At 47.3% G+C, this 25,000-nt stretch overlaps 6 protein-coding genes across 6 annotated transcripts; 2 read left to right on the top strand and 4 right to left on the bottom strand.

Moving 5' to 3' along the window:
* Window positions 1-1,219: 1,219 nt before the first annotated feature.
* Window positions 1,220-5,200, top strand: N7483_002247 (hybrid sensor histidine kinase/response regulator; the record flags this gene model as incomplete). The annotated part of the gene is made up of 5 exons (XM_057085684.1): window positions 1,220-1,590; window positions 1,667-1,805; window positions 1,855-3,122; window positions 3,195-4,864; window positions 4,935-5,200. 5 exons carry the CDS (start codon window positions 1,220-1,222, stop codon window positions 5,198-5,200), a joined length of 3,714 nt encoding a protein of 1,237 aa, XP_056951833.1.
* Window positions 5,201-5,328: 128 nt separating this feature from the next.
* N7483_002246 (ankyrin repeat domain-containing protein) lies at window positions 5,329-8,451 on the bottom strand (the record flags this gene model as incomplete). The annotated part of the gene is made up of 1 exon (XM_057085683.1): window positions 5,329-8,451. One exon carries the CDS (start codon window positions 8,449-8,451, stop codon window positions 5,329-5,331), a length of 3,123 nt encoding a protein of 1,040 aa, XP_056951832.1.
* A 1,587-nt stretch (window positions 8,452-10,038) lies between these two features.
* N7483_002245 (3'-5' exonuclease) lies at window positions 10,039-11,127 on the bottom strand (the record flags this gene model as incomplete). The annotated part of the gene is made up of 2 exons (XM_057085682.1): window positions 10,039-11,030; window positions 11,094-11,127. 2 exons carry the CDS (start codon window positions 11,125-11,127, stop codon window positions 10,039-10,041), a joined length of 1,026 nt encoding a protein of 341 aa, XP_056951831.1.
* Window positions 11,128-12,710: 1,583 nt separating this feature from the next.
* Window positions 12,711-14,019, bottom strand: N7483_002244 (uncharacterized protein; the record flags this gene model as incomplete). Its single annotated transcript, XM_057085681.1, is given in 2 exon segments — window positions 12,711-13,030; window positions 13,041-14,019. 2 exon segments carry the CDS (start codon window positions 14,017-14,019, stop codon window positions 12,711-12,713), a joined length of 1,299 nt encoding a protein of 432 aa, XP_056951830.1.
* Window positions 14,020-14,497: 478 nt separating this feature from the next.
* On the bottom strand, window positions 14,498-19,012 carry pex6 (AAA family ATPase peroxin 6; the record flags this gene model as incomplete). The annotated part of the gene is made up of 3 exons (XM_057085680.1): window positions 14,498-14,945; window positions 15,008-18,746; window positions 18,823-19,012. The coding sequence occupies 3 exons, from the start codon at window positions 19,010-19,012 to the stop codon at window positions 14,498-14,500; spliced, it is 4,377 nt and encodes a 1,458-aa protein (XP_056951829.1).
* A 1,721-nt stretch (window positions 19,013-20,733) lies between these two features.
* Window positions 20,734-23,554, top strand: N7483_002242 (uncharacterized protein; the record flags this gene model as incomplete). The annotated part of the gene is made up of 4 exons (XM_057085679.1): window positions 20,734-20,812; window positions 20,879-21,029; window positions 21,081-22,310; window positions 22,459-23,554. The coding sequence occupies 4 exons, from the start codon at window positions 20,734-20,736 to the stop codon at window positions 23,552-23,554; spliced, it is 2,556 nt and encodes an 851-aa protein (XP_056951828.1).
* Between the last annotated feature and the right edge of the window lie 1,446 nt (window positions 23,555-25,000).

Here is a 25,000-nt window from a genome sequence, read left to right as displayed (position 1 = left end):
CAAGCTCTCTCCGACGTGTTCTCAAAGGGACTAAATGACGTAGTGTAATTTTCTTATTGTGGCTAAGGTGGCTTGAGAGATTAAATGCAGTTCAAATCCGACACAGTCTTATAGATAAAAGAGTTCAAAGTTCACATGTGCACCTGACACAGAGTACAAACAGCCCACGTATTACCTCCAGGGCTGTCTATCAACATGTGGATGTAGACATCTGGATGGGAGATTCCCTTCTATTATTTTGAACATTGAATTATTTCAAACCAGGCCATAAAAAGAACAATAATAGAATACTACATAATATAACTTGAAATATATTACATTTTCAACGAATCAAAAGACTTGGAAATGATTCCCCAAAGGGTCAATCAGCCACCCGAAAAGGAAAGCACGAGTCTATATGGGATTTGAGTGGATTTGAGTAATATGATTGGTGGACTGCGTGCCGAGATCAAGAATGTCATATCTTGTTTTCTGTCACACTAGACTATATTTAGTTTAGTCTAGAATTCCAAGGTGGTAACTTACATTATAGATCCTTGTCTGTTACTCAAAAGTACTCAAAAGTAATCAAATCTTGGAATACCTGGAAGGTTCCAGTCCCCTGGATCTTCCCCCCCCCTGATTCACTTGATCCACACCAGTTGACATCAGTTGACGTTGTCACTTCTCAGCACTTGAGGTGACTGATCTCAGATGTACACACTTGGTCTCAGATATGACTGCCGCGTCCCTTTCCACCAATAATAGATGTGGATACTAATGTTTTCCGAGGCATCGCTTCCAAGGTTCAATTTCTTGAAATCATTTCAACATGTCTGATTCTAGTTCTTTTTTGTATCCACGTCTATACTAGTAGATCGTGGTCGAGACCCATATTTTCCTGGCCTAATTCATCTATTTCCCGCTATATCAACCTTTCTTATTTTCTAAGCCCGTCTAACCCGATACCAAATATCCGTCCAAGTTCTATGGAAGCGCCTCTAATGTTCAAAACTTGCAGTTGCCCTGGATAGCTGCACACCTCGGGAGGAAATATACACACAATCCTATCCCTTCATACATTACTACCGGTCTTCGATGGATTTTCAATAACCTCACACCAAGATCAGAACAAAAGTTCACTTTCTCGCTACTTTCCTACTTCTTAGATTCCAACTCTAAGGTTGTTGATTAGCAGCGGAATTAGAATAACCTTGAAAACAACCCCGCGTTTCAGATAATGGCGTCTACTACACAGGTCACTACAGCCGAGGAACATAGCTCGGGTCGTCGAGCTCGTGAAGTGTACCGATACTTTCGTCCAGAACGTCTCTCTTCTATCAACGAGAACACAACACCGGAAACTGATAGTTCAAGTTGTGACCAGAATTATTTTGGTCCCGTTGATTTGCCTCAGGCCGATAATAGCCGAGGTCGTTCACCATGCATTTCACCACAGCCACCAGAATGTTTATCAGCTTCACCAGAGCCTGCTGTCGCTTTAATGCGTCCGTTGCCCGACTCATTAATTCTCGGTGATGCGAACGCCACGCTTAACTCCTTCGCTCAGTTAGCTGCCCTACGTCTGGATGTAGATCGTGTGTTCATCAGGTATGAAACCATCTTATGTCTCGTGGATATTCGGTCCGATGTCCTTTTAATTTGACTAGAATCGCTAACCGTTCAGTGTATCCGATCGCGACTCTCAATTCATCATTGCGCAGGCAGGCCAAACTACACATGGCACAAATAAATATGACCTACTCAGTGAAGGCTTGTATGCAGGATGTTCTACTCTCAACGTTGGATCATGGAATATGTGTCAGGTTAGTCCGAAATTGATCATCAGTGAGCACCCACTCATACTTGTACTAGGATACTGTTGCACTACCCCCATCTAATCGAGAACGGGGTGACTATAGCTTCATAATCTCGAATGATATGTCTGAAGATGAACGATATCGCCACCTTCCTCTTGTTACGGAAGATCCGAGCTTTCGATTTTACGCTGGAACGCCTCTCACCACAGACAGCAGCATCAATGTTGGCAGCTTTTTCGTTCTTGACACCAAGCCACATGCTGAGTTTTCATTCAAAGAACGCGAATCCATGGGTCACATGGCAGTTTTAATCATGGACTTCTTGAAGGTGAGCCGTCAAGCCTCCGAAGGTCGACGCGCTGCTCGTTTGTCACGGGGTATAAGCCATTTTGTCGAAGGCCGCTCAAGCTTTTCCAGCAAGCCCCATGAAGCATTGAGTCGACAGACAAGCAATGCGAGCATTCCTTCGGGAGGAAGGAAATCCCACCAAAAAAGACGCAGCATATCTTCAAAGGGTTCGCCCTCTAGCAGTAGCCGTGGAAGTTCAGTGGCGTCAGGGTCCAGTGATTATGACTCGTCCAACACGTCTAGCTTGAATTCGAACCCATCTGAAAACCGCCCTGATATCGGGACTGATGGCATTGATGTGAAAATAGGCACTTCATCCACTTTTCGACGTGCCGCGAATCTCATCCGAGAAAGTCTTGAACTCGGGGCAGATAGTGGCGTGGCTTTCATGGAGACGGGCAATGATCCTTTCCTCGATAAAGCAAGTGATAGTGAATCTGGCTCGCTGGAACCAGGGAAAGCTGCTTCTCTCCTTGCCATTTCCACGGCAGAAGGCACATACGGGCCAGGTGAAGATTTGGCCGTTCCATATCCGGTGAGAGGCATGGATGAAGGATTTCTCCACCGGCTGCTCAATAAATATCAACAAGGAAGAATCTGGTCTCTCCATCGCGACGGTCAGCTCTCCAGCTCTGACAGCGAGGACGGATCGCATACAGACTCGGGGCGTAGAGTCTCAAGAAGAGACTCAATTCAAACCAGAGGTCGAAGGAAATGGAAATCGAAAGAGAATCATTTTCTGAATCTGTACTTTCCGGGTGCGTCTCAGGTCATGTTCGTCCCACTCTGGAATGCAGCAAATTCACAGTGGTTTGGTGGTTGTTTCTGTTGGAATGACAACGAGACCGATGTCTTTGACCCTTCGGTTGAGCTGAGCTCTTTGCTGAGTTTTGGATCCTCGATCATGGTGGAGTGTAGCCGAGTGGAATCTCTGATCTCCGACCGTCAAAAAGCTGATTTTCTTGGAAGTATATCGTGAGTTTCCCCTAAATTTATATGTCCGAGTCTGCACCCTGTCGAACTCATAACCTAATGAATGCCAATCAGCCATGAACTTCGAAGTCCTCTTCATGGAATATTAGCCGCAGCGGAAATACTACAAGCTACCACCCTGGACCACTACCAGGACTCACTCATGGATACAATCAATGCCTGCGGTCGTACCCTACTCGATACAATGAATCAAGTACTGGATTACAGCAAGATCCTATCACTGGAGAAGCGATTTCGACACTTGAATCGACGAAGGGCTTCTGTCCCGGATTTGAAAAAGATGCATCGGTCTGCAGCACACTTGGATACATACTCATCAACGGACCTCTCCATCCTAGCTGAGGAAGTCGTCGATGGGGTTTGTCTAGGTCATAATCACATTCAAAATTCCTTCTCCTCCTCAGATGTTTTGACATCACTTGAAACGAGGCAAGGGAAAACAGACAAGGCTGAGCGTTCCAAAGTTGACGTGACTATTGACATCGCACCAAATAATTGGGTTTACCACTTCCCCCCCGGAGCTTTGCGTCGAATCATTATGAACATCTTCAGCAATTCGATGAAATATACATCCGAAGGTCAAGTATCGCTTCGATTGGATGTTGATGGCTTGTCTTCACGACACACAACCCAAGAAGATCTCATTGTATTGACAGTTTCCGACACGGGCCGCGGCATGTCAGAGGAGTTTCTGCGTTCAAGGCTCTTCGTTCCATTCGTACAAGAGGACTCACTGGCAACGGGCTCAGGTCTCGGTCTATCCATTGTTCGAAGCTTACTTAAAACTCTTGGTGGATCTATCAATGTCCAAAGTCAACTCTGCAAAGGAACGACGGTAAAAGTCATGATTCCCTTGATCCGCCCCGACCATGAACTCGACACTCAGTTTACACCAACATCTCCAACTGTTCGAGAAATTCGTGACCGACCGACGACCCTGGATTATTCTCGTATCCTACGTCAAGCTCACTCTGATCAAACTGTGGCCATCTTGAATACGGAACTTGAAGATGGCTCAACAAGCTCATCGTGGTTGACAGTGTCTCAATATATCACAGACTGGTTTGGTCTAAATGTTTCTTCATATTCATCAAAGACTCAACCGGAAGTCGATCTCATTCTACTTGACGGGTTTCCCACCCAGGATAATATCTCCAAATTAGCCAGCTTGAATACGCCGACACTGGTTCTCAGCAACGAATATGTCGGTCATGATTCAACCCACGCGATTCCCCCTTGCATAGCTCAAAATATTGACATCATCAATCGTCCCTGGGGTCCACACAAACTTGCTCGATTTATTAAGAAATGTCTTGATGAGAGAAAGACCTTTGATAAAATTGAAACAATAACTCTACCTGAACGACCTGCGAAACCACATCAAGCTGAGAATCCTTCCTATGATAGTGACACATCCAACAAACACATTGGAGAATCAGCAACACACCAGACCCCTGAACCCGACATCCAAGAAATTAGTCCAAGCTCCAAAGAAACTACCAATCCACCGCCAAGGCTTCCTGGGAACGAGCTCAAGATAGAAATTCCCCCTGAAATCCCCGGTGCCCGAGTTCTGGTAGTGGAGGATAACAAAATAAATCTCAACCTGATGCTCGCATTCCTGAAGAAACGCGCTCTGACCGCAATAGACTCTGCCGAAAATGGCAAGCTAGCTGTGGAAGCCGTCCAGGGTGACAAACAGGGGTACGACATTATTTTCATGGGTAAGATAACTCATTTCTCCTAATTTCCCTATCTCTTCATAACTCACGACCTGAGACTCACCTGGCATAGACATATCCATGCCAGTAATGAATGGATTTGAGGCTACACGCGCTATTCGAGCATTTGAGAAAGGTCGGGACGATGAAGTTAAGGCTTCGACCATTATTGCATTGACGGGTCTTAGCAGTACAGTCGATGAGGAAGAGGCCCTTGGGTCTGGCATGGATCTCTTTCTCACGAAACCTGTTGCATTTAAGGAAGTGAAGAAGATACTTGATCGTTGGAATGAGGGACAATTCAGTCCAAGTCCACAATCTACTGAAGGCTCTTCTTGAGTCTTCGGAAATTCACATACCGAGCGTTTGCTCTTTTCGGTGTACATATTCTTTTTCTTTCTCGTCCCTGGACGATGTTCATATTTCTTTTACTTAAATACAGGTTTCAACACTGAAGAACCACTTATCTACAATCCATAATCTCCCACCTGTTTCCTCACTTCTCTCAACTCCCTCAACTCTCTCGCCCTCCTAACAGAGATAGTCAGCTCTTTACCCGACGAAGAAGAATTCCCCATCGTCAAATTCTGAAGCAAATCAACGTAATCAAGCGGCGAGAGTCCCTCGTTATCTTTTTCATTAACATCACACTGCACCTTCTCACACGATAGCAGCAGATCCGCAACAGCACGACTATTATGCATGAAAGCAATATGAAGCGGCGTTCTTCCCAAATCATCTTTCGCATTTGCGAGGACCTTATCAGATCCAAGCATACATCGCACAAAAATCACGTTATCAGCTGATGAGCCATAATGTAATGGTGTCTTCCCGTCGTAGTCTCGTGCGTTCGCATCCACTTGATCATAGCTGAGGAGCAGTTTGGTCATTTCTTCATCGCCGTGTTGTGCAACCGCATGCATTACAGTCCATCTATTTGGATTTAGGTGTCTGCCATTTACCCGAAAAGGAGGATTGAGTCTTCCTGATTCGAGAAGGATTTTCATGGCTGATAGATTGCTGCTTTTCACAGCTTGGTGCAAGGGTGTGACCTTTTTCTCATCTTCTGCATCTGGGTCTGTGGACTCGAATTCGAGGAGGGTTTGGACGATCTCGCCTGTAAGGTCGAATTTGACTGCGAGATGGAGGGGAGATCGCCCGTTTTCGTCTTTAGTGTTTGTTTTCACTTTTTTGCTTGCGAGGAGAATCTTTGCAACGGCCACATTGCCTCCTTCAAGGGCGTTTTGGAGAGGTGTTCTACCCTGGCAATCCTGTTCATCGGGAAGGATAGATGGAGATTGGAGGAGTATTTTTGCAACAGGATCGGTATGAAGTGATTGAAGCGCGATGTGCAGTGGCGTCCTATCGGAATGATCTTTGGCGTTGATATTCACTCGTCCCGATTCGATTAAAATTTGAGCTGTGTTGTTATGACCTTTCTCAATCGCAATGTGCAGCGGTGTTTGAATCTTCTTGCTCTTGATATTGGGGTCAATGGACCTGACACTGAGTAAGAGTTTGACTACCGTGTCATGACCGAAAGCAGCTGCAAGAAATAATGGTGTTTGTCCAGAGAGATCGGTTGAATTTGGGTTTAGTTGGCTAGAGTGCAGGAGGATTTTGACAACTGCCTCGCTCCCCTTTCCAGAAGCTGAAAGGAGCAGTCTTTGTCCGTCACTGGTATTTATGTCTACCATTGTGCCATTAAGCAACCGGAGAAATGAAGCATCGACCTCATGAGACTCTCTTGATTCCAGGACACACGTGATATGGAACAGACAGTTGAATTTTGCATATGCAAGAAGTTTTAAAGGGTTAGCGGCGGAAGTTCGAGGTCGAGCGCGGAGTTGTTCCAAGGTTTTCCCCATATTAAAACCTGGCACCCTTCGTAATTTCAAGAGGTTCACAGCGATGTCCCGCACAACCGTAGGAACTTCAAAATTTGAGTCCAAGATCCTCGCAGGTGTCGAGTTGACTTCGACGTTGGACTTGACTGTGGTTGATATTTGACGTTCAAAAATGTCATAATTGAGATAGGTGGTAATGATATCAGCCATCTTCTTTTGAACGCTGTAGAGTGTAAATCGTGCCGCTGCACCGCCAGAGTCGGAGTCGACTAGAAATTGCCGAACGCTGCTATGAACAAGCCGAACGGTCTTTTCTTCTTCATCGATTGTTAATAAGCTTCCACAACATGTCAAAATGCCAAATATGTCATTCACAAGTCGAGATTCATCCCATGTAGTGTCGCCGGGAATCACGCCGAGAGCCTCCCGTAGTTCCTCCGGTGTCAGGGGATAGCGGGCCGCAACTATGATTTCCAATATTGAGTTCTGATATGACCGAGCCAAGGTTGAGTCGAACTTTCGCAGAATGCGATCGAAGGTTTCAGAGAGGGTTTGCGGGAGGTCCGCCAACGCTTGCCGGATAGCCTCATCTGTGCACATTGTGCAGAGGTTATCAATCTGAAGTGCAACCCAAAGGAACATTCCTTGAGAACCTTTCAGCAAAGCATCCTGGATCTCCAGAACAAGAATGGGGTTTCCGATCGTCAGCTTTCCAGAGGTGATACGAGATTCTAGTTCTGTTTCAATGAATATCTCAATATCGCTGGCGTTGTCTGGTATTGCCGTAATATCAACGGATTCGAACTTTTCCCACGCGTCATCAATTCTGTAAGGGTCGCGTGGTTCCTTCCGAACAGAAGCACAGAGAAGCAATGAAAATCTTTGTTGAAGCCATCGAATTTCCTGTATCACTGTTCTTCGGTCTTCCGGTTCACATTCATCCAACCCATCAATAACCAGGTATGCCTTGAAGCCTGGTGGTAGTAAAGCTCCAAGGAGGTTGCGGATAGCTTCAAATTCATCCTGTTGTCCCTTAAGATTATAGCCGTTGACTCGCTCGGCTAGTCCAGGCATTGACCATATTAGCTGACGCGCGATAGAGCCAATGATTATCCGTGGCTTCAAGCTTTCAGGTAGATCGTGGCGACAGAACGAAAAGGCCACTGTCATATTCTGACCACGATGATGTAGGTTGAGGTCATCAACCATATTTGCCAGCAATACAGATTTCCCTGATCCAAGCCTTCCCGTGAGGATCAGGGAACATGAGTAGGCCCTCTCGCGCCATGTCAAATAATTTAGACATTCATGGAATAAAGTCGTCTTGCCAAGTCGGCGCGCCTGCTTCCATGGAGACATGTAATCGTATGTTGAGCAGAATTCCAATGCTCCGAAATAAGCCTTCATTTGGCGCTGGTGGGCCACCTCTTTTGAATACTTCCTCGACCACAGCTGTGTAGTAAAGCTAGCTTGCTCTTCTATTCTCTGAGCCATAAGATAGGCAACCTCATCTTTGATATCCCTCGATCGAGATTCGAGTTGAGTTTGAAAGTTAATCAGGTCGGAATCATTTAAAGTAGCCCCAAACTTGCCTAGCGCAGATTTCTGTGTAAATTTGAGGATCCGATGACAAAGTCGTACAACGACCACGAAGTATTCGATGAGAAAGGACTGTAGCTCCTTGGAGCGGGGGTATAAAAGAGCAAGTTTTTCATATCGCGGTGCAGATCGCCCAATTACCATGAAAAGATTGGATATTTTCTCAAAATACGACGAAAAATTCAGAATCAACTAAATTTGAATTGGTGAGTACTCAATTCCATCTGCGGAGAATATGCATTCTCGGAGCAAATTGCGGGGATACAGACTGTTAATGATGTCCGAACCAGCGCCCACACCCCACTTGCGACCAAATTTTGTGTACCTCCCACGATAATGTCTCCTAAGGATGTGAATTGCTGAACACATTGCAGAAAGTTTGTCGTTCTTGTTCCCAAACAGCGACCTCGTATTTTACTAGAGAGTCGCTCGTCAATATCCGCGGTTATATGCATGACATCTTGGATTGACGGTGGTTTCTCACACGCGTGAGATCGATGGTAATTGAACTCTTCTTTTTGAGCTCTTGTTAGATCAGCTTCGTATTCCGATACTGCTTGCGCAAGCCGAATTGCGGGCTTCAGGCGGGGCCGCGGGGCATGTATCAGGCCTTGGCTCGTAACCATCTTGCATGGTTCCAATCGATATTGGAATTTGTGAGAGATAATGTTCCTGTGGGTTCAATGACAGTGTGACTTGAGCTTTGAGACTTGGATGGTCCGAATGGCATGTAGTATCGTGGGTAGTTGAGGGCCAATTCCAGGGCACCGAAATGCAGATCTCACGGCATGCAGAAGATCAATACTTGCATGCTGCGCTCGTCTGAATCAGACAGGAATTCGTGAAGAATGTCAAGTTGTAAAGATGTGGATGTGAGGGGCAAGAAGAGCTTACCGAAGCCAAGTCAAACAGCTGTCACCTGATGTTGCACCTTTAAACCACTAATCTTTAATAGGAATAGACATCTTGAGGGGACAGGTGGTTGCAGATCCCCTACTAGGTACGGGGCCTACATATATCATATATGGCTGCTAGAAAAAAAAAATAAATAGAAATAACCTGCCTTACCACCATCTACTAAATCTAATTAGCCTTTTAAATTTAGCTATCTCTTATTTTACTACTAGCCATCTCTCACTTTAACCATCTCTTACTTTACATATCCCTCACTTTAGATATATCCTACTTTAGTGATCTCTTACCCTAGACCTAAATATTATCTATGGATCAAAATCTTTGTGAAATAATAAAAATAAAAATAAAAATATGATAAAACAACTGGTTGTTAGCTAGATGGTCTAAATTCATGGTAGGAAAATAGGTTTTGGCCATGTGGTCGCCCCCTGTAAGATCCCCACCCAAGCACAGCCACTATGATGTACTTATTAGCAACATTTGAACTTGAAGTCTAGATCTCGATGTTCAGGTTCTTTTCCTAGAATTCCCAAAGACATTTAGTCACCATCAACTTCAAGTTGAAACTATACTCACCCGATGACAACGGCTACAACGACTGCAGCGTGGACATTTCCAACCAGATCAGCTCAAATCTGCTTTTCTATCATATTATGATATTCATCATCTCCTTAAAAGTTTCAATATGAAATTCAAGCTATATTTATCCCTGCATCTAGCATCATGCAGAGACGTATTGATGCTTTTATGGTAATAAGGTTCCTTGATTCATCTGAAACCAGCAATAGTACTAGGGATCAAAGCAAACTCCTCAATCTATTTCACCATTATATCCATGATTAGTCTTGTTCGGATTGAAGAACATAAGCTCAACGAGTATGTGCTTGCGTACCAATTTGTGTCTTCGCCATTCTCTTCAGCCTTATTTTTTGCCTCTTCTGCTTTCTTCTTCGCCTCTGCCGCCTTTTTCTTGCGGTCTTCTTCCCTCTTCTTCTCTCTTTCAGCTTGTCGCTCATCCTCAATCTTCCGGTGCCACGTTGCCCATTCATTTAGCCGATCGGGTTGGGTAATGCACCATGTTACAACCTCTCGTGTTGCGTATGCATCTTCCATGGCACTGTGACCATTCTTGCTATTTTGGATATCATAGCCTAAAAACTCTTTTGTCAATGTCTTCAACCCCCAAGACCGCGGTTGGGCCTTGTCCGAGGGGAGATCTGGAAACACCGCATCACAAGTTAAAATCGACGAGTCCACAATGTTCAGATGAACGATACCGAGGACATCAAGATCATTATTCAGAGCGTGACCTATCAAAACTGTCTCTGTGTCTCCATATTTGCACAGCAGATCGCGTGCTCCATCCCATGTCAGTGCATAACCAGATGAAACTGCAGCTCTCATAGCGCTAGGCACCACTCCGCTATATCTGGAATTCCAGTTGATAACTCGTGATCGTGGTTGGACATAGTGATTGATCAGAATCTCACCAGTGAGAAAATCAAGTGCAGTCATGAAGGCAACTTCTCGGCGACCATCTGTCACCTCAACCATCTCACAGTCAATAACAATAGCCTCTCGTTTTCTCTGGGGACAATCACCGGATGCATCTGGCAATGTAATAAATTCGAAGCCGGCGACCGAGCCTTTAGAATGTTGTTTCTTCCTGCTCTTGATATTCCATGGCACGGTGAATCCGTGCTTGAATAGGCGGCTCCCTGTGTGGCATTTACAGATCAACATGCGAGTAAGGCTTTCCGGGTGTGAGGGAGAAAAATTGATCAGATCCTTCTCGCTTGGGTGAGCGTCTATGTCATGAATTAGTTTTGTTTGGTCTCAGTGCACTTAATCAACACCATGGGCTGACTTACCTGCTGGCACAAACTCATCGGCCTCGGCAGTCATTCGGAAACTTGAACCCCGGCCTCCTTTAGGATTTGCTTTTTCCATGGTGCCCGGGCGATTTTTCCCTGATGGTTCGGCGTTCTGCGCGGTAGTTCTTGTTGATTCTATCTTAGGACGACTGGGTTTTTTCGGTTGTGAATGTGAGATATGGTGTTTTATTGTATGTGTCGCATTTTCGAAGTCGAGATTACACTCCTCACAGCGGAGCGGATGGCCCACGGAAGTGAAATGATCTCTCAGAGCGTAGAATTTCTTGAAGACCTTCTTACACTGGGGGCAAGACAGACTCTTCTCTCCCATCTGCCTACCTGTCGTTGATTGGGACAGCATGGCAGGCGTGGATTTCGGAAACAAAGAAGTGGAAGAAGAAAGAAAAAGAAAATAGCAATGCTATCCGCTGGAAGCAACTGGGGAGAAAGGTAAGCTCTGGGGCGCTTTGAATAGCCGAATATCGATGAGTGATAGCTGTATTTAAAATTGCATGAGGCGCGTCTGGGCACTGGTAGGTAAGTCGATATATCTCCTGGGCTGGTAAGTGCTGGTAGTTGTGATGACCCTAGACTCTAGAGCGTCGGGATCTTAAAGTAAACTTCCAAGGTTCACAGTGCCGACACTGAAACAAGATCGGGACAAATTTGGAAGGCGCCAGCAAGAGTCAAAGAATTTGGAAAAGATTCGCCTTCTCTTTTTATTCGCGTGTTCTTGCCGTGGGTATAACGAAATGTTGCAGGTTAGTGGTAACTGCAAGAGGGGAAGTTGTTGAAGGTCAAGTTGAGGCGGTTCCGTTGATATGAGACCCCACATATGTGTGGAGGCTCTGAGCCTCTGACACCAATCAGTTCCGGTCCCTATATGCGCAGATTTGAAGGGACTATAATTTCAAGCATCCGAGTCTGTTTCAAATATCATGATCTAGAAGTATACAGCTTCTAGGCTCGGAAACTAAATGGTTCTTCAAAAGCTTTGAGTATAAGGCAAAGTACTAGTAAAAGATCCGACCCAAGTACTCAGTCAGTAGCAGTATCATCTACAGGTTGCTGTTGATCTACTCTCCCATTTATCTAAGTACCTGCAGGACTACCTGGAGTGTTACCTGAAACATTTGAAGGGAAGGGTAGCTGCTATATAGTTGGATATAGTCAACTGGTGGCCATACGGATAAGCCGTATGCCGATTCCGCCCCTGTCCTTGGGTATTATTCAAGGTGAATAAAAGTTCAAGAGCACGAGTATTGAGAGAAGACTATATAGAGGTTCTACTAGTACTCATTTTTCTAGAGCTTGAGGCTCAAATTCGCGACCAAGAACTAGATGAGCGTTGAATCTTTAAGAGAAGCTGGAAATGAAATAACTAGTAAGACGTGATTAAGGACTCCACCTAGTAACACTGAACTAAAGACATTCGAATATGAGACAAACTTGGAAAACTTCAGATGTCTGGAAAGACTTGAAGTGTGCCTCACGGTGATCTCTCTGGATTTTCCATCTTTGCAAAAGAAAGGTTTCCTAGTCCCCTAAAACCCGACGAACTCCTGTCACCAGCAAGAAGCCACGCCATTATCATCCCATCGTTCAGGAACAGATCTAGGCTCTCGCAGCAGCTTGTACTCTCTGTCGGTCTGCATCGGTGGCTCGAGCGTTCCACATAATAACACAGCAGCCAAGACAAGAGATAACGTGAACAAAGAGGTCAGAACAGCTTCGGGCGGTTCGAGCACGAGTAGCGAGGATAAGGGCGACCTGGGACTTATCGGATTGCGGATCTATGCCCATGTACTCAAGCGCATCGGGCAGGGGTGCGAGTCCCTTATCGATACACCACTTGCAGCCCTTGCAATAGAAGCGCTCGGTGGAATCTGTGGCGCGGGGTGCCGGTACATGGGGGAAACCAGGTGCTAGCTGTGCTAGCCAAACCATTCAGGTCAGTAGCTCGAAGACGTCCTTTTAGTAAATCTTGTGAGACATTGGGGTCGAGGGGAGGCTGGTCGGAACGCAGGTAACGGAATAGTGCGGCATCGGTGAGTTCGCGCTCAGTGCAATCGGAGAATCGGTCGGGTGAGATTTGTTCAGCAGCCTCTCGCATTAATTCCACAGAGCCCCAGTGTCGGACTGCGACTTCCATGACGGACTTGACAGGACATAGGTATGAAGTGCCGCGTCGAGCGACAGGGAAATGAGGGCCGTGATATGCGCTTGGCTTGAGGCATGTAATAGGGACCCCGCTTCGCAAATCCTCCATATCGAGGTTAAACGCCGTTTCCGCATCGTAGGTCTCAATGACCCAGTAGTTTTTGTCGAATTCACCGCAGTTTCGGCAAAGTCGCTCGCAGGTCGGGAGATAAAGGTATGAGGTGAGAGTACCGCATGCTCGGCAAGTTGGGAACTGAAGCTCCGCCTTCAAGTTGAGAAGACTGTGCCAATAAATCACTTTGGTGGATGACAGCAGCTCTGGGAGCTTGTTATTGGAATTCTCCATCAGTAGCTTGTACGTAGGTTGGCTTTTGAAAGCCTCGAGAGCATAACGACAGGTGCGACCAAATCTCGACAAGGTGAGCATGTCCATGTGGTTCATCATCTCATGTATGATCTCCAAGGGAAATCGGCTAAGAGTACCCATGTTGGAGGTACCATCAGTCGACTGGTCAAGGTTCGAACTCGCGGCACCACCCAGTAAACTGGGCTGGTCAGGTACCATCTCGGTTGCCACCAACGCCTTCATCTCTTCATAATCCCACTCAAGGACGTCCACGTAGTTGAACCATGTGGTGTCCTTCAGCAGCGCTGAGATAAGCGCATTCATTCGACGGCGAGTAGCAGTCTCCAGGTCTCGACCTAGACCAGGAAGCTGAGCCTGGGGTGGGCCCATCGGGTGAGGAGGGCCCAACGCATTCATGGTGACTAGTCGGTAAAGAAATCTGGAGAGACTGACAAAGAATGTGGAAAGCAAATTGATTGAGACGCTTTGAATAACAAAATCGTGTGTCTGGGAGACGAAGAAAGAAGAGTCCTGTTGTGGGGGGAGGAGGTGGTGGGGAAATGGAGGAAGTGGAAGTGAGGAAGAGTTCGACGCGTAGAGGTAAACAAATTCACTGGGACCAGACGAAATCGTCTAAATCTTTACACTGTCAGTATGTTTGCTTTGAATACTCACCGGTCAGAATTGAATCGGTCTGTCTAGGTACCCATGCGATGTCATCTCGGTCAACACTGGCATTATTACATGGGAATAGCAAACCTCAACTTGAAGGATAATGATGAAAATATAGTATGTTCATGAATGTCTAGAATTTATACAACGCCAAACTGGCAAGAGAAATAATGTAAGCATAATGTGTGAGGTAGTGGTTTCAAGACTCCGTGAGGGATCAAATCTACTCCACTTCCTCCATGGGGTTCAAGTTTGTGAGATGATCAGTTCGCACGATGTAGTCCTCTTCATCATCATCATTCACCACTCCGTCCGGGATATCCTCCTCGTCTTCAAGGGAAGCATCAGACTCTGTACCGGTTCGAGGTCCCTTGCCCTTTTTCCCAGACACGGCCCTCCCTTTGCCTTTGCTACTTGTAGTAGACTGACCACTGGCACTTCGAACCATACCACCTGGCCATTGCTTTAATCCTTTGATACGGCCATGGATACTTCCTGGGAAAGAGCCATCTCCGTTGCTGATGGAAATCTCACCGGGAAGCTCGGCTTCTCCTAGGTTGAATGCTTCCATAGCGTCTGCAATAGTCTGGGGAGCTTTGGCCGATGAGTCCTTTTTATCGACTGATTCAAAGGTTTGCCGAATCCGTTCAAAGTGTTCGAGTTCCTTGGCACTGCAAACTGTATTAGTATCTTCATTACTGGATGCTGGTCATTTGAATCCGTGCTAACTTACCTAACACTAGGAACAAGCTCCTGTTGGGCTGCAACAAAGTCCTCTTCAGTCACGGTCACACTAACATCTTCGGCGGTAGCAAGGTGATCAAAGAAATATGCGGTAGTGACTGGTTCGCCAGGAAGCTGTTTGATCTTCTCGTCTACAGCCGTAGACTTTCGAGTGATGGCTTTCAACATAGCATCCGAGCAAAGGGCGTACAAATCAGCACCAGTATAGGTTAGAGGAAGTCGCTCGGAAACTCGATCCAGTGACACCTCTGGGTTAAGAGCAAACTTCCGGGTAAGTGCCTCTAAGATGGTAGCTTGCTTGCGGTGTGTATCTGACACACCAAGGTAAAGCATCTTATCGAATCGACCAGGTCTAAGAAGAGCAGAATCGAGCAGATCAGGTCGATTGGTAGCACCAATGACGAACACACCACCGCTGTTCTCCTCGCCACCATTCATTCCATCTAGCTCAGCGAGCAGCTGACTGACAATGCGGTCCATGACACCACCACTGTCACCCTGGTTACCACGCTTCGGCGCAACCGAGTCCAGCTCGTCAAAGAACACCACACAAGGTCGGGCATCGCGGGCTCGCTGGAAGACACGACGCACGTTGGCTTCAGATTCACCAATGTACATGTTAAGCAATTCAGGACCCTTCACAGAAAAGAAGTTCAAGGAGAATTCAGTGGCAATGGCCTTCGCCAGCAGGGTCTTTCCGGTACCAGGAGGACCGTAGAACAGAATACCACTGCGCTTCTTCATGCCCTTCGCGAATAGCTCAGGTCGCTCAAGGGGCAGTTGGATAGTCTCGACCAAGGCATCCTTGACGTTGGTCAATCCACCGACGTCATCCCAGCTCACGTTGGGGATCTTTGGGGCACCAATGGAGTCTGCGAAGTTCTTCCGCGCGGCCTCGACTGCAGCATCGAAATCCGCCTTTGTAACACCTCGTGCTCCATCACCTCCCGCGAGCAGAACGTCCCGAACGTGAACCTGAGATCCAGGGAGCTGCTTATTGGCAGTCTCTGCAAGAGCTTCTAGACGGGAAGTCCTGGCTGCTGCAGCTCGCTCCACCACATCTACCAGGTCTCCTGCTACCAGCGCTGCAGTTTTCAAAGCAACAGTGCCCAGCTCGACATCAGCGGCCAGTTTGATGCCACGTTCTGCCACTACATTCCGGAGAATGCCTTCACGTTCTTTCTCCTCCGGTGCACCCATCTCGAACTCGTGAGTGAACATGCTGCGAATTCCCTCCGGAATTTGCTCAACATCGGTGGTGGTGGCAATGATAACTCTAGCTTCATTTGCAATATCGGTCATAGCAGTGACAATGCGATCGGCTGTCAGAACCTCAATATGCCTGATAAGCAATGCTGTGCAGTTCGCTCCACAGTGGAAAGCCCGTTCGGCGCGCGCTTTGAGATATGCCTCCGTCTTAACATCACCGCCGTTGGCGCCACCTTCTGTCAGGATATCATAGGCATCAACAGGGAAGGTGTGAAGACCGATGTCAGCGCACGCACGAGTGGCAACAGTCGCTTTTCCAATGTGTCTTTGCTGAGACTTTAATAGAATGACGACAGGCTTCATCCCTAATTGGATTGCGCGAGGGCTTGTTGCGGCTGCCATCAAGTCTCGGATTCGTTGCTGTAAGGGAGGGGTAAATGCTTGCGGAGGCTCTGTAACAATTCCATGGGGCACCGAGGAATCGCCTACGGCCTTCGGGATCGTCTTGACTCCAAGCCAATACTCCCATCCATTGCCAAGGATTCCCGGTACACGACTCACATCGCTCCCAGCCTGAACCATTCGAGTACTTGAGGGATCAATAACTGCAACACCGCCCCATTGATCCTCTCCAGTTTCCTCGAATTCTTCTATTACGGTTGGAGCCACCTGTCCAACGCGGAACCAGGCAACACCAACCTTGCGAGCCGTAGAACTGTCCGAGTTCTGACCTTGGCCTAGCCTGGCAGTGATATCATCCTCTTGGCTTGCTGCATCCCCACCAGCGGTTCCTGAGAACACAGCTCTGCCGAGACCTTCATCGACGCTTATACCAACGAGATCTCCGCTCTTCAGGATTCGCCTACGGGATTCAAAATAATGCTTAAGTCCTGCAAACAAAGCCGGCTGTAGAACCCGATCCATAGAAAGAGGCGTGGACACCTTGAGCAGAGTAACCTCCTTCGCTAAAGGCGGGTTCTTCGCGGCAGTGTTTCTCATGTGTTGCAAAAGACCAGATTTGCCAGGTCCATTGGCGACAGGGAAAGTCATGGGTGAAATGCGCAAATACTTAGGGTTGTCAACGTTGCCAAGGAGCATTGGTGGTACGAAGATAGAAGGTGTCAAACGAGTTGGTGCGCGCTGAGAGAAACTCGAACGACGATCTCCTGAGTGGTTGATAGCATAGCGAGGCTTTGGTGATGGGAGTCCAGGTAGACCAAATACCTTGACTGGTCGCCAGTCACCAGCGTCTTCGGGCGATTCATTGAAGCTTCCAAACTTAAGTGATGCGAACATGTTCAACTGGGGCTCCTCGGCTGCTTCAATTCGCACCCAATCACCAGAGAAACAGCCAATCTTGGCCAATGTACTAATATCCACGAAGACGAAAGAGTCCACATCCTCATCATCTCGCGGTCGTGGATGAAGAACTTCATTCGGGACTTGCTGTAGGAGCCCTTCCACCTTGAAAACCTTTCCACCGCTACGACCGGGCCTCATAGTCGTAGATGTAAAATTAGAAGCGACAGAACCCGGTGTATGAATTCCATCAAGCCGGCGTCCACCTGCACGAGGAGTCGCGGACGTCAGAGAAGACATTACACCTGATGGTGGCTGTGGCAGCTCGGGCGCCGAGAGAGAGATCATATCCTCCAGGGAATCATCGGAGGAATCACTGGCAGATCCAACGGAGCCTTCTGTTTCAGAATCATCCGCAGCAGAGGTTGTCTCCATTTCTGTTCCACTCTCTCCAGGCTTATCCTCGGCCGCCGAATAGAATTGTTCATTAGAAGTGTCGTCGGCTTCATCCTCGGCGACCTGTCTTAAAAGTGCAGATCTAGGATGAATCGCTGGCTGGATGCGGTTTCCCTGAGGGCGAGCTTGTACAAGAACAATCTTCGTCGCGGGCATCAGGAGGCCCTGCGAGACCGGCTCACAGAACGAGATGCGGGCAGGTGGGGCAGGCGCATAAGTGATAGGATGTGGCGGCAGGGGAAGAGGCAATACATCCCCGACATGAACAATCCGTTGAGCGGCCAGTGCTTCACGCACTGCTGCGGTCAACCGTTGCTCAACATCGGCGGCCTCCCTTTTAGAGTATCGCTTGATATCCGGGCCCTTCCCCGCCCGCGGCCACACCCCGTTCGGTCCGGAATTGGTAAATCCACCACCGAACTTATTCTGTACATCGTCGTGATTTCGCAGCAGATTTCGCTCCACTGTGACAAAGACCGTGTCTAAATGTAATGGGGCGACATCGAGAACACAAATCTCGACACTCCGGTGTGTCTGCAGCGATTGGCGCGCTGAATCCAACTTGCCGAGTGCGAGAAGGAAAGGCTGGAGCGAGTCGGCCGATTCGGGGAACAAGATAGTCGACTGCGATGAGGGGCCCTGGGATCTAGCTGCTGGCTGGATGCGAACGGGGAGAATCGTCCACGCTTGGTCTTCAACGGAGGTGTGTGTGGGCGTTTGCGGAGACACTGCGACATACAGTACACCATCACCCGTTGCAGAATCTACTTCAGACAATTCATTCCGTCAGTGGGACTTGCCTTCGAAGGTCAGTTCGGGGATTAGAGGTCCATCACTCACCCAAGAGGGACTGCTGTGAGAATAGATCATTCGCTATATCCTCGGAGACAACACCAACATTTCCACGCAGCTGAGGATCTAGTGAGAGACGCGCAGAAATTGGAGCCTTGTTACATTGTCTCCTCTTTCCTAATCTCTTGCGCCTCTGCTTGGGCTGCTGGGAGCTTTGTCCGTAGTGATCGAAGTCCATGGTGGTCCGGGCGTCCAATTGCAATCGTGAAAGGTGACAGGGAGTTTAAGAACAAGGGATCTATGTGATGATCTGAGGTTTGAGATTGATTCAGATTCCCATTAGAAAGCAAGGAGCCCACCACAAGGTAAAGACAGACGCGGAGACGCAACTTGGGGATCCAGAATCCGGGGGAAATAACCCGTGGACCACGCGGGCAACTCGGCACCGCCCGCTATTCTGCCACTTCCGAAGCCGAGGTTCAAATAGGACCCAAACAGGATTAGATCAGGGACATAGTACATACACTCGAAGATGCACAGGTCAATTCAACACTAACACATAAGACTGGAGGAAATACCTAGAGGCCCTCCTAACATTTGAAAAGAAGGTGGAAAATTATGTGTATTAGACTATGTCAGAGACTCAGAGCTGGTGTCTTATAGTATAGAGACAGAGCGGTAAGAACAGAACGGCAGAGCAGAACATAACAGGAACATATATCAAAGCTTGATTCTTATTGGGTGCTAGGTAATAGCTATATGCTGCTGAATAATTGTTATTCGACAACCTTGGAACCTTGGAACATCAGCCCTGGAGGGAAGTCAAAGATGATACACTACTAGTATCTACATTTCTTTAACATATTCCAGAACAGGTATTTAATAGACAACCTTAGAATTCAACCCAGACAAGTTAACACAGACAATTCAACATAGACCATTCCACACAAGCAATTCAATAGGCAATTCAACAGGCTTTTTCTAACTGTCAGGTCGTAAGTCACATCGTTGCTTTCTTATAATCACAGAATTGTGATTTGTTGCGCCACTCATTTTTCCCTAGGACCTAGATACTACCTCGTTCGAGGGGATTCGTGGTGAGCCCTTCAACCTTGGAATTTAGTACACCCATGAATAAGCTGCTCCTGCCGATTCCAGATGTCACCTCCACACATCTATCCAATAGCCTAATTTTTCATGTGGCTTTTCACGTCAGGTCATGTCTAGGTATACTTTCTGTACAAACTCATCGAATTCCAATAGGTATGGCTTCGACGGTGTTTTGAACTTTCCGTTCTTCCCGTACCACTCATCAGGCCACGGCCACTCCGACTCGTGTGTTTTTTGCAAGTACTGTTCGAAGGTCTCAAAAAAAGACACAGAGACCTGCGTACGGTCTTTGACGAACAGTACGGTCCCGTAGTCTTACAGCAATATTCGAAATTGGCTTCCATGTTTTACACAGAGAAACTATCTCACGCCCCACTACCAAGACTATAGTGGAACCGCCTAGGCCGGACTCGGCTAGACTACAGATCACCCTTGTTCGTTAGAATGGAAATGTAAATTACCTGACAAGACAGATACGTCGAGGTCGTTGGATCATGTGTCCCGCTAGACCCTTGCTGTCTCCAATCTCCCGACCACACTCCTGTGATTGTAGCCCTCCACATCACCTTAATGGCCACCATAGAACACCTATGCATAGAATGGCTCCGGAAATTCCTTTCTGATTTCTATGCTATTTCTTAGTTCTAGTCACAGCTATATTGGTCGCATAATAGACGGAGCGAGGCTGCTAGCTACTAGATAATTAGATTCTCGTATAGTAACACGTTCCGAATCCTTAAAACGCTTAGCGCCTATGATCATCTGATAGTGATGCTGAGGCTGTCGATGAGGGGTCGTCATCTTTCTTCCACCGAAAACACGATTAAGTCTATATATACCGTGTTAATTATGGAATCTATAAATTTTGGCGATGGAAATTCAGGTTGCCAGGTAGGGATCAACAATGGGGTGATGAGTTTCACACCTAGTTAGTTCCCGACAGCGTGGAGGACAGAACCACGTTGGATCGACTAATAACGACACGCTTTCCTAGAACAACCAGAGCTTCGCCCAGAGCCACTATGGACCGTGCCGTTTCCGCATGACCCGGACTTTGTTAGCCGCGATGGAATTCTTAAAACAATCCACGAGAAATCGTCAGTCCCGGGGTCTAGGATAGTTCTCGTTGGTCTCGGCGGTGTGGGGTTGGCATCACAGGTGTAACGGCGATTTGTCAAAGGCTAACTTTATAATAGGAAAACTCGGCTTGTTATCGAATACTGCCACCGGGTCCGACAGCAATCAACCGACACCTGGGTCTTCTGGGTTCATGCGAGCACTGCGGCTCGCTGCGAAGAAAGTCTCCGCAACCTGGCCGACCGCGCTAAGATTCCCGGGCGCGAGGACCGCAACGTTAATATATTCCAACTCTTCGGGAACTGGTTGCAAGATGGAAATATCGGAAAATGGATCCTTGTCCTGGATAATGTAGATGATGACGGGCTCCTTCGCAACCCACTGGCAACTCGTACGGACGCACGAGCGAACGTACAGGACCATACCTCGATGCAGCCACCGCTAAGGTACCTCCTCGGAGCCTCGAATGGCTCCATAATTATCACAAGCCGGAATAAAGCAGTCGCATCGGAAATCGCTGGCCATAAGAAGAACCTGATCGATGTACAACCAATGAATATGCCCGAGGCACTAGATCTAATGCAGCACAAGCTAGGTTCATATGCAGAGAGAGCGGACTTGGTCCAGCTTGTGACGGAACTTGAATTCATGCCGCTGGCGATTATACAAGCGGCTAGCTACATCGCGCACCGTTCACCCCGTTGCTCGGTATCGCAATACCTCGAAAAGCTTCGGCAGAGTGATCGTCAAGCCACGAAGCTTCTGAATCATGAGGAACTTCTTACAGACCGAGACTGGGAAGCAAAGAACTCCATTCTACTGACATGGCAAATATCGTTCGACCATATCCGACGAATAAGGCAGTCTGCGGCTGATTTACTGTCTTTGATGAGCTTTTTCGACTGGCAGGGAATCCCAGAGGATCTTCTACGAGTTCAGGAGATGGCAAAAAATCATGAAGTTTTAGGTTCTTTGGAGGAATTTGCGAATAGCCCTAGTGGAGAGGACACAGAAAGTTCGTCTGAATATGACCTAGATGACAATTTCGAGAGCGATATTACAACTCTCAGAGACTATTCCTTCGTTACTACGAATGAAAATTGCATGGTGTTCACAATGCATCGGCTAGTGCAGCTCACAGTACGCACGTGGTTGAAAACAGACGGCCAGTACGAAGATTGGAAGGAACGGTTCATTAAAAATCTACATGCTGAATTTCCGACTGGTCAATATGAACACTGGGAGAGATGCCGGACGCTCTTTCCACATGTCAAGTCAGCTATGTCGCATCGACCGAAATCGCAAGACTGTCTCCGAAGCTGGGCTGGGTTACTTTACAAAGGGGCGTGGTATGCGCAAGAATGTGGCAATATCCCTGATTCACGGGAAATGGCATCTCTGTCGAGAGAGCAGAGAATAAAGACGATGGGTTTGGAAGATAAAGAAACACTTAATAGCACTGCGATGCTAGCAGTAGCCTACCGACTAGGGGGGGAGCTGGAGAGAGGCAGAGCAGCTTGAGATGCAGGTGATGGGAACTCGCAAGACGAAGCTCGGTGTGGACCATCCTGACACGCTGTCGAGCATGGCCAACCTAGCATTGACGTATATAGACCAGGGCCGATGGGAGGAGGCAGAGCAGCTCCTTGTGCAGGTGATAAAGACTTATAAGACGAAGCTCGGCGTGGATCATCCTGACATGATGACGAGGATGGCCGACCTAGCATTGACGTATATGAACCAGGGCCGATGGGAGGAGGCGGAGCATCTTGAGATGCAGGTGATGGGAACTCGCAAGACGAAGCTCGGTGTGGACCATCCTAACACGCTGACGAGTATGGCCAACCTGGCGTCGACGTATATGAACCAGGGCCGATGGGAGGAGGCGGACCAACTCTTTGTGCAGGTGATGAAGACTCGCAAGACGAAGCTCGGCGTGGATCATCCCTCTACACTGACAAGCATGGCCAACCTGGCATTGGCATTCGGGAACCAGGGCCGATGGGAGGAGGCAGAGCAGCTCCTTGTGCAAGTGATAGAGACTTGCAAGACAAAGCTTGGCGTGGACCATCCTAACACGCTGACGAGTATGGCCAACCTGGCGTCGACGTATATATACCAGGGCCGATGGGATGAGGCAGAGCAGCTCCTTGTGCAGGTGATAGAGACTTGCAAGACAAAGCTTGGCGTGGACCATCCTAACACGCTAACGAGCATGGCCAACCTTGCATTGGCATTCGGGAACCAGGGCCGATGGGAGGAGGCGGAGCAGCTCGAGGTACATGTGATAGAGACTTGCAAGACAAAGCTCGGCGTGGACCATCCTAACACGCTGACGAGCATGGCCAACCTGGCGCATACCCTTAGGTCATCGGGTCAATGCACAGCCGCTTTGCAGTTGATGACCGAATGCGTTCAACTTTGCGACCGAAAACTAGGCCCTAACCATCCGCATACTGCATCTTCTAAGTCTGCTTTGAACGAATGGCGCGGAACGGTCGATTCCCTGTCTTCCCAGCTCACTAAACCGCCGACGGACACCAAAAAGTCCTCAATCCTAGGCAGTTCCATAGAAACCTCTGAGCAGGTTTAGAGACCTGGCGGACATTGTAGGCGAACAATGTTCTTGCGTATCTTTGGCAGGAAACAAGACTTTCCCCTTTTCAATTTTCTAGAGTGGAGCTTTGCTTGGTGATAGCTTAGAAAAATCACCAAATTAAGGAATTCTGTTATCACTAAGATGAACGGCTTATATCTCATTAAATGTCAGACTGTAACATCAACACCTAGAACCTTGGAAGATTCTAGAAACTGTTTCGATTTTATCGTACGGGGCCGTATCACGTTTCATGTTTTGTATCATACGCCAAGACAGTCCAAAACAAGCATGATCTGTAGACTAGCTTAATTTGTCCTAGGCGGTTTCACTATCGTCTTGGCGGTGGGGCTGGAGATAGTTTCTCTGTGTAAAACCTGGAAGCCAATTTTGAATATTGCTGTAACGTGGATTGGGTTCATCGACACACGTGAATCCTTCCTGCACAAGGTATTCTGTGACCAACGTTAGAGGCTTGTCCGAGTCCTGCCGCTGGAATATGTCAACTCCAAGCTGTGACAATGATGTCCAGGTCGTCGTTACATTTGGCAACAGATTTACTCTCGCCTAAAATTGGGAGAAAAACTTCTAGATCCAAAATCGTTTCCATAGTATCGCTTTTGAGTAGACGAAATCTTCGAGTTGGAGCACTTGAGAGGGGTGAACTTCAAGTTGAAGTTACATACTAGTAGCACTACTGGCCGGTAGGACAGATATATATACTCTATATATTGATGTATTATGGATGCCCAGGTGAGTACCTCTGCGTGTTAGTCTAACCCAGAAGGGCTAGCTTTCAAACGTTCCAAGGTTGGTTTAAAACATTTGAACCTTGGAAGATTGGAACTTGAAGTGGTCGAACTTCAAGTTTCGCCCATACGTCTCGCTAACATTTTCAATGAACATTTCCTTTCATGTTTTTTGTTCCCAAATAGGAGTCTCAAAATAAAGTACCGACGACTCCTATTTCCAAGGTCCTAAGTTTCTAACCTTGGAAACTTGTCGAATAACTTATGGAATTGTCTCCTTGAGAGCTTTTCCCTTTCAAACATTTGAATGTTTCTCTTTCTTTTTCCCCCACTTTTGATATTTTTCGTTACACAAGCAATTCAAACCTTGGAAGTCTTCATTCTTTCAAGTTGTTCTTTCTTCTCTCTCTGGGCGTACTCCTTGAAAGTCTTCATTCAAATGTTCAAGTTCTTTCAAGTTATTCCGAGTCTTTCTTCTCTCTCTCTGGTAGTTTCCAAGGTTAAGTTCCAACGTGACGTATCACGGTATTTTTGTGACAAAGTAGTACATATGTAAATTTAGAATATATGCAGGCCACATGCAATAGATTGGTCAGTCATACATATGTATGAAGTGAGCTATTCCAAGGTTGATGTAGACCTCGGGAAACTTGAAGCTCTAGCCCATATAGGCTTGCCCAAAGGCGGTATATCA

This window comes from Penicillium malachiteum (genome assembly GCF_028827825.1).
Source record: "Penicillium malachiteum strain IBT 17515 chromosome Unknown utg000001l:1.0-8184562.0:1.0-8186909.0, whole genome shotgun sequence".
NCBI lineage: Eukaryota > Fungi > Ascomycota > Eurotiomycetes > Eurotiales > Aspergillaceae > Penicillium > Penicillium malachiteum.
Note: the sequence above shows the minus strand (reverse complement) of the source record. Positions and strands in the feature narration are given on the sequence as shown.